Source organism: Archocentrus centrarchus, chromosome 4, assembly GCF_007364275.1.
Source record: "Archocentrus centrarchus isolate MPI-CPG fArcCen1 chromosome 4, fArcCen1, whole genome shotgun sequence".
Lineage (NCBI taxonomy): Eukaryota > Metazoa > Chordata > Actinopteri > Cichliformes > Cichlidae > Archocentrus > Archocentrus centrarchus.
Window position 1 is genome coordinate 23,881,277 of NC_044349.1, and position 9,154 is coordinate 23,890,430.

General features: G+C 42.3%; 1 protein-coding gene across 2 annotated transcripts in view; it reads left to right on the top strand.

Moving 5' to 3' along the window:
- Positions 1-8,660, top strand: part of notch2 (notch receptor 2) — a 49,035-nt gene extending 40,375 nt beyond the window's left edge. For both annotated transcript variants that reach the window (XM_030726836.1, XM_030726837.1), the window contains exons 26-35: positions 1,360-1,895; positions 2,003-2,338; positions 2,468-2,610; positions 2,706-2,928; positions 3,545-3,623; positions 3,771-3,924; positions 4,013-4,326; positions 4,433-4,580; positions 4,938-5,035; positions 5,283-8,660. In XM_030726836.1, coding sequence (XP_030582696.1) covers positions 1,360-1,895; positions 2,003-2,338; positions 2,468-2,610; positions 2,706-2,928; positions 3,545-3,623; positions 3,771-3,924; positions 4,013-4,326; positions 4,433-4,580; positions 4,938-5,035; positions 5,283-6,740 — 3,489 coding nt within the window. In that variant the 3' untranslated portion in view covers positions 6,741-8,660. The remainder of the gene's footprint in view (positions 1-1,359; positions 1,896-2,002; positions 2,339-2,467; positions 2,611-2,705; positions 2,929-3,544; positions 3,624-3,770; positions 3,925-4,012; positions 4,327-4,432; positions 4,581-4,937; positions 5,036-5,282) is intronic.
- Positions 8,661-9,154: the final 494 nt, after the last annotated feature.

A 9,154-nucleotide genomic window follows, 5' to 3' on the forward strand; every position in this document is an offset into this window, starting at 1 on the left:
TGAGAAGATCAGCAGCGCAATGTGATACAGAGAGAAGATAAACAAGGCAAAGTAGTGTTATTAAGAAGGAGTGATCCGTATGAACACAAAGAATGGTCACATTATTTTTAGGAGCTATTGATGCTCAAGTTCCCCAGGATTTTCTCAAAAATCATTGGTCATGAGCAACTACACTAACAAGTTAAGAATTATAAGTTGCTTCAAGCTCACATTTAGGTCAGTCAGGCACTCTTAGCCGCTGACCATGGCTCTGTAATACATGCAGATAAATGTTTTTTTTGCATCTCTTACCTTGCAAAGACACTATGCATGCAGTTTATTTTACTTAATATTTATTACTGTACTTTGATATTGTCTTTTTAATGATAGATTTCAGTTTCATTACAGTACTTGATGTTCTAGTTCAGCAGCAGGTGCAGGAGCTCCTAGTCTCTTTGTTCTTCGTTGATACCTTGAGGTAGCCACAACTTCTGTGTGTTCAAGGTGTAACAGTGGTACCCAGTCAGGATCACACTGTCACATTTCATAAACTGATTTGCCTAAAATAAAAGCATACGTTAGCTACGTTGCAATAACCTTGTAGCTTCAAACCATGTGACAGTTAGATGCGTGCCTGAAGTGTAACAGTAGCGCAAAGTCAGAATCACGCTCACTTTTCAGAAGCTGTTTTTTAAAAAACAAGATAACTGTCACATCTAAGGTGCGTAACATAGCAACAGCCCTATGACATGTAAACAGTTAAATGTGTTACAGTTTACCAGTGTGATAGTGCCACGATTGTTTAAGGTGATGTTTTTCCTTTTTCCAGCAGTTACCGAAGCCACACAATGTTGCCTCCGCGACCTCAGGTCCTTGTTGCTGCTTTCGATCTGGAAACTGCAAAAAATCTTACTCCGTTCTGTAAAGGGTTTCCATTCCAGTCATATGTACAGTTGTGTCTTTTTATAACACAACGGCTCACCACAGTTTAACTTTTAAAGCCAAAAGCAGCATGTATCTCCATATATTCCAGTGTGAACAAGGGTCTTGTAATGGTGCTATATGCTGAGTGACAACAGTAGACTATGAAAGTTGGCTGTTTGCCCTTCTTTTGTCGGACCATCAGTGTTTTCATACTAAATGCTTGTTTTTTCTTTCCACTAACCTCTGCTCCCTATCTATTCTCATTCTTGCTTCAGAAGGCCACACCATGGCTCAGGTATAGTAGACTAGCAACAGACTTGTCGGAAAACCTAAATGTAGGCTTATAGTAAACGTTTGCCTGAAAAAGTGTTAGCTCCAAAGTTGTATTAGCCCTTTACAAATGTCAACTTGACTTTTTTTTTCTATCACACTTAAACAGCATGTTGTGTTTTATAGGGCTATACCGGATTCAACTGTGGGGAAATGGAGGATTATAACTGTGCTAAAGTACAATGCCAGAATGGTGGACAATGTGTGAAGGCATCGTCTGGCCAGCTGTACTGTCAGTGCAGGCCAAGCTTCAGTGGGCTATACTGTGAGAATGAATGGAGATGTACATTGTCCTGCCAAAATGGAGGAACCTGTGTGAAAGATTCAGCATACCCATACCAGTTAAGCTGCCGCTGTCCACTGTACTTCTCCGGACAATACTGTGAGAACAAACAAATGGATCCAAGTCCCCCAAGCTGTCCCTACCCAGAGTGTGAGCACCAAGCAAGAGATGACGTATGTGATGATAAGTGTAACAACCATGAATGTCAGTGGGACGGAGGAGACTGCTCGCTCAAGTGGAAGCGGCCTTGGGCAAACTGCAAGACCTCGGTTCCCTGCTGGGATCGCTTTAAGAATGGACGTTGTGATAAGGAGTGTGACAACCCTGGGTGCCTTTTTGACAGCTTTGAATGCAAAGTGACCTCAAACTCCTCCTGCAAGTATGTGACTCTCCTCTTTACTTTGCTATTACATAAAAACTACAAAAAATGTGTTTAAAAACAGATCATTAACTCTTATTCTTTATTTTTTTTGCTTTCTGTTTCAGGTATGACAGGTACTGCGCAGACCACTATGGTAATAGCTTCTGTGACAAGAGCTGCAATACAGAGGCTTGTGGTTGGGACGGCCTGGACTGTTCTGACCTTACTCCTGCCAAGTTTGCTAACGGCACTCTGGTTCTTGTTGTCCGACTGCAGCCTAAGGAGCTGCTAGAAGACCTGAGGGGCTTCTTGCGCTACCTAGGAGCTCTGCTGCACACCAATGTTCAGGTGAAGCTGAACGAAAATAACGAACCAATGGTTTTACCTTACTATAGAATGGAGGAGGAACAAGGACAACATGCCCAGAGAAGCAAACGGGAGCTGCACAGGGAGGTTATTGGGTAAGGATAGTTTATTATACAACATACACATAATTACTTGTTTTTTTTTTTTGCATTTCATTGCAAAATAGATCACCAATTTATTATTTATTGTGACTGACTTTTGTATTTTCACTTTTGTCTACACAGCTCTGAGGTGCACCTGGAAATAGATAACCGCGAATGCTCCAAGAGTTCCTCGAACTGTTTTTCAAACACAGAAGAAGTTGCATCTTTCATTGCAGCAGCACACATTAGCGCTGTCCTACCTTACCCTCTAGTGTCTGTTAACAGTAAGTAGATCTGTCATTCAGAAATGAAAGGAATTTAAGTGCTTTATTTTTAAATGAAAACATCTGGTATTTACACTTGTCTTTGTACCATACAGGTGTGCCTACAGTTGGGCCTCCACCACCACCACCACCACCACCACCACCATTGCTGTATCTAATTGGAGTGGCAGTAGTTGTTCTTCTGATTATTGTGGTGCTGGGGATGCTAGCAGCCAAAAGGAAACATAAAAGTAGTGTCTTGTGGCTGCCTGATGGCTTCATGGCTGCTAAAAATGACAAGAGGAGAGAGCCTGTTGGACAGGATGATTTTGACATGAAGTGAGTTAACACATAAATGAACACTTCTGCTAATTAGTATTCAAAACAAGCCATGGGATGGCAACTACTGAGTGAGAAATCATCCAAGAGGAAAAATATAGTTTTTGTTTGTTTGTTTTGTTTTTAGATTATCTAGGGCAGGGATCCCCACATCCAGACCTTGAGAGCTGGTGTCCTGCAGGTTTTAGATGTGTCTCTGCTTCAACACACCTGAGTCAAATATAGAAGTCATTAGCAGGGCTCTGGAGAATTTGACTGCATACTGAGGAGGTAATTCAGCCATTTGATTCAGGTGTGTTGGATCAGGGACACATCTAAAAGCTGCAGGACACCGGACCTCGAGGCCTGGATTTGAGGATCCCTGATCTAGGGTGAACGTGTTCAGGTAAAGTTAATAAAACATGTGACACATCATGCACATTAGAGTAGCTTACAAACAGATCAGTGGCATCAATAGAAGATTGTTGATTGAAATAATTGCATTGTGCTTTCAGTGGTCAGTATTTGAGTATGACACAGAGCATAGCTAAAACATAACAGGCATGCTGTCTCCTGGGGTAAATATAAGCAGGAAGAAAAGTTATTGTCTTTAAAGCAGCCCTTTTTTTTTAATCAGGAATTTCAAGATTGATGGAAGCATGACTGATGGAAGTCAGAGATGGTCAGAAGATGAGGTTCCATCCAAGAAACCACGAGTAAGTAAAAGTGAAAAATAACATTCCAAATAAATCCTGTGGATTGGAGTAATTTCAGTTAAAAAGGGTAAAATTTTAAAAAAGTATAACATAAAGAAGGGTTTTGGTTTTGTGAGTTTTACCGTGAGCTTTGTTTGGTTTTTAAAGACTGAAGACAAGCCCTTGCTGCCAATTGCTCTGGATGGAGGTGTTGATCGGAGAGAGTGGACCCTGCAGCATCGTAAAGCTGCTGACATCACCCTTACTCCTCCGCAGGCTGACCTGGATGCCGACTGTCTGGATGTTAATGTCAAGGGACCTGGTGAGGGGGGAGAAAAAATAACTTGACAACCTGTAGATTTGATCAGTTTTCAGAAATCTGTCTTACTAAGGAATCTTTCCTCTTTCAGACGGCTTTACACCTCTGATGCTGGCATCATTGCGTAGTGGAGGCCCAGAGTGCAGCCTGCATGGAGAAGAGGAGGAAGAGAGTGGAGATGAACCAGGACCAAGTGTCATTTCAGATCTGATCGCTCAGGGTGCTTCTTTAATAGCTCAGACTGATCGTACAGGGGAAACTGCTCTTCATCTGGCCGCCCGCTATGCCAGGGCTGACGCCGCGAAGAGACTGCTGGACGCTGGAGCAGATCCAAATGCCCACGACAACATGGGTAGAACTCCACTACATGCAGCTGTGGCAGCTGATGCTCAGGGAGTCTTTCAGGTGAGAGAACTCTCTAATCAAAAGCAGATATAACAGTTATGAAATTGTAATTTTAATGGTCAGTCATGTATCATTCATGATATCTTGCATCTTTGTATTCTTCCAGATTCTGATTCGCAATCGCGCAACAGAACTGGACGCCAGAATGAATGACGGCACTACTCCACTGATCCTGGCAGCCAGGCTGGCTGTGGAGGGCATGGTGGAAGAGCTGATCCACTGCCATGCTGACATCAATGCTGTGGACGACCACGGTCAGAAGACATTTTCTCTTCTTTGTATAATGTCTTGCTTATAAATTTGATGTCTAGTGTATGAATTAAAGAATATGCTAATATACTAATTAAAGAAAATGGACAAGCTCCCAAACTCAAGCTGTCCATCAAAACTTAACTTGCCTCTACAAGTAAACCTTAACCTTGTGTTTAATTCACTTCTTTCTGATTTGGTGTGATAGCAACAGCAGGGACTTATTGTGCTCAAATTAGTAGCTGAGTTAAAGATGGAAATTATATTTAACAGAAAAAAAAATCACAGTTATGTTGTAATAACATATTTTCTGGCTAAAAAGGGTGTGTTCTTATTTTTTTCTTACCATACCACCATTTTAGGTAAATCTGCTCTTCACTGGGCAGCTGCAGTTAATAACGTGGAGGCCACCCTTGTGCTTCTGAAGAATGGAGCGAATCGTGACATGCAAGACAATAAGGTGCGATGTTTTGTTTTCATTTAGGCTATTTTCAGCATTTTTTTTTTTTTGTAGTTCATGTGCTAATTATAGCCATCTTTTCTGCATTGACTCTCACTCAGCACACACCCTGTATGGGCTAAACTGAGTGTGCATAAATAAACTGTAAAAGTTAGCACTTTTCTTAATTTTTCATATTAAAATATGTGCTTACCACATGACGTCTCACACTGAGTGCCATATTCATCATTCTCTTTGCTTCTCTCAGGAGGAGACTCCGTTGTTTCTTGCAGCCCGGGAAGGCAGCTTTGAGGCAGCTCAGGTTCTCCTTGATCACTATTCCAACCGTGACATCACTGATCACCTGGATCGGCTTCCCCGTGATACAGCCCAGGAACGCATGCATCATGACATCGTCCGCCTTCTGGATCAGTACAATTTGGTTCACAGTCCACACAATGGGCCTAATCACATGGGTGGAGGAGGAAACTCCTCTGTTATGTGTGGAGCAAATGGAGCAGGCTACATTGGCATGCGTCCTGGACCACAGGGGAAGAAGAGCAGAAGGGGTGGGGGTGGCACTAAAGTGGGAGGTGTTGGTGGGGGACCCAAGGAAATGAAAGACATGAAGTCAAAGAGAAGAAAGAAACCTGCAGGAGGAGAGGGGACAGGATTAAGTGCTGGAGTGGGAGGAGGAAATGCAGGAGGTACATCAGCAGGGAGCACCAATGGTGTCAAGGCAGCAGGGGGACTTCCAGAGAGCTCTGTCACCATGTCACCTGTTGACTCCCTGGAATCACCTCACTCCTACACAGGGGATGTTTCTGGCACCGTCTCCACCACAGCAAATTCCCCACCCCTTCTGAGCAGTCCCACCTCCAGACAAATGCTGCCCCCTGTCAGCCACATGTTGGGACAGCAGCAGGCCTGGGTGGGCATGACCAAACATGGCTACAACAGTCCCATGTTCGGCCTTGTTTCCCATCAGATTGGAGGATCCCACCATGGCATGGCCCAGCACCACAGCCAGGGTTGTGGTGTTGGGCTGACCCCCATGAATGTCACCATGACCAGGGAGCAGCTGCCGCCCATCGTCACATTCCAGATGATGCCTGCTGGAGCAGGCCAGGCCATGCTGAAGCAGCCTCAGCAGGGACAGGTGCAAGTCACACAGTCCCAGGGTCAGAACCAGACTCAGAGTCACTCCCAGCAGGGTCCAAGCCACCTCCACTGCCCCCAGGGTATGATATACCAGATTCCTGAGCAGATGGGCATGGCTCATGGGCTCCCCCACACCCTGCAGCACCCGCATGCTGTCAACCATGGAGGCCATGGAGGGATTGAGGGCCAGTCTCGGGCACTGCCCTCCTATCCAGCAATGCAGAGCCCAGTGGATAAATACCCAACACCTCCCTCCCAGCACAGTTACACCACAGCGGGCTCAGAGGGCACGACACCCAGCCACTCTGCCCACCCACCCAGCGAGCACCCGTATCTCACCCCTTCACCCGAATCCCCCGACCCTTGGTCTTCCTCCTCACCACACTCCAACTCAGACTGGTCTGATGTCACCACCAGCCCCACCCCTCTGGGGAACTCCCACCACACACTGCCGTCATCACACCGCACACACATTCCAGAGCAGGTGCAACTGCAGCCGCAGTCGCAACAGATGCAGCAGGCCTCTCAACAACCTCAGCTCGGAAACATGCAGGTGTTTGCGTAGGCCCTGCCAGAAGAAACAGAAGCCGACTGACTGAGATTCTGTGACCTTAAACAAAGAAAAAACACACACAGTAATCCAATATCGCTTTTCTCACTTCTCTCTTTAATTCTTTATTTTTATATAATAATCAGTCATCTCTTACTGTATGTTATCTTCTCTTTGGCTTAAGAAGACTGTTTTATAGTTCTTAAACATTTTTGAGTAGAGTTCAAAGGTTCTTGACGCCTGAGGCATGGTGTCAGCCGTCACAAGCTCAAGTTTTTTTTGTTTTTGTTTTTTTTTTTTTTTCCCAATATGGTTCTTCTGTGTCCGGTAACGCATTCTTTGCTTTCTGTCGGCTAGGTCAAGACTTTTTTTTTTTAGAAAACACAAAACAAACTTTTTATCCAGGGATCATCAAGGAACTTCTGACCAGATGGTGGTCAACTGATGGTGGTCAGAAAAATAGACTGCTGAGATGGACACTGAGAGAGGACTGAGGACTTCCTGCGTTGGGATTGTCTGTCTTTGTTTTTTTTTGTTTTTTTAATTTCTGTGCTAAAAATGAACTGTGTTCAGTGTGATTAAACCTGCCAGTACTAACTCCCCATTGAAACCATTCACTTTACTCTTTTAATGTAATGGGTCATATTCAGAAGATACTTTTACTCTCAAAGCAAAACTACCTATTTGTTGCATTCTTGCTTTTTATTCATGTTTTTATGGGGCTAAAGAGGAGGCTTACTAAAAGGCTGTCCCATGATTAGAACAACACCAGGAAAAATGTCACATTAAAAGTAAATACACACTTATTACTGCATGGGTCTACACTTTTTGTGAAAGTTTTGAAAGTGTTTCAGAGTTTTGATTAAAAGTGACACGTGTTAGATGTCCCTATCAGACATCTGCCTGCACACTTCAAAAGGTCAGAAAATGGAGTTGAACCTGCACGCTGTAGTTGCAGTCCATTTATCATGCAATGTTTTGAAGGCACTTATTGCTATAGAAATAACAGAGTTTGTGGTTATCTCTCTGCATATGGTACAGCTATATTTGTTGAGTAATTAATACTGAAAATCATACATTAGTTTTTACACTCTTTGTTATTGTTTTGCCACCAGATTCAGTATGTTGTATATTAAAATGTTCATACACGTAGAGCATATTCTACTTGTTGACTTTTTTAAATGTCTGTTTTGTTTTTGTTTTTTTTTGTTTTTTTATGAATATGGTGCACACTTCCTGGATGATTCTGAATCTTACTGAGGCGAACCTTTAAAATGCTTCTTATCTAAATAGTGTTTCTTCCAAAGTTATCTAACCAGTCTTACAATCAGTGTGTCTCTGCACTTTGTAATGGTTATAAATCAAGTGTCAATGCAAGGATAAAGTTGTCTTCCTTCTTAAGGTTGAGCAGAGTGTTTATGTGACTGCTATGTAAAAATACAGACAATCGTTCACTGTTTAACTTTTGGATCTTAAAAAAGAAAGAAAAGCAACATTAGTGACTCACATACCAAATTTCTTTTATTCAGCCAAAAAATGTAAAAACTGTGTCCAAATTCATCATTTGTGGTTCTTGTTTGCAAACACTCCAGCTTCCTTTGGAGTTATACTTGTAGTACCGGCCTATTCATTTCCCAGATACATGTTTATAAGTATGTAGGGACATTCAGGCATGAGACTGTTTGTTTGTTTTTTGTTTTTTTAATGAATTACATCAGCTCCAGTGCATATACAAGGTTATGGGGTTATGTCTATGTTCTGTATATAATTTTTTTTAATGTTTACTGTGCTCTTCTTTGTTAACCAGGTAACCCATAATATACATTCAGTATGAAGTAGTTACCATGTTTGAGTGATGTAGAACTAATCTGTTGGTTTAAAAAAAAAAAACAAAGATCAACCAAAAGCTTTGTTGAAATAAAGCCCAGATCTTCATAGACTTGTTCACATATGTTCTTTTTCAGAAACAAGCTTTGTGTCTCAGCAGGTTTATGCATAGTAATTTTCAAATTGATTTATAATGGTTTCAAATTTAGACAGGGCATTTTTGGCTGGTAGACTGCTCAGTCTGGTGAATATGCCATTTTTGATAATGGAAGTTAAGACAGAAACTTTCATTGTTTTGTCCTAATTGATTCAGTCTTCCATGTGCATGAATCTTCTTGGTAAGTGGTAAATGGACTGGTTTTTATATGGCTCATTTCAGCTCTTACTGACCAATAAAAGCCACATTCATATAGTACTTTGGTTTATGCACGTACAGCTGGCCTTTAATCCTTCCTCAGACCATATAGAGCAGCACTTGCACTGCACATTAAACAGTTGAGTAAAGGTTTGGACTGTAATATCCTGGCTTTTGCATTGTAATACCTGGGATTTTTATATAATTTACATGTACGGTACCAGTCAAAAGTTTGGTGAGTGTGTGT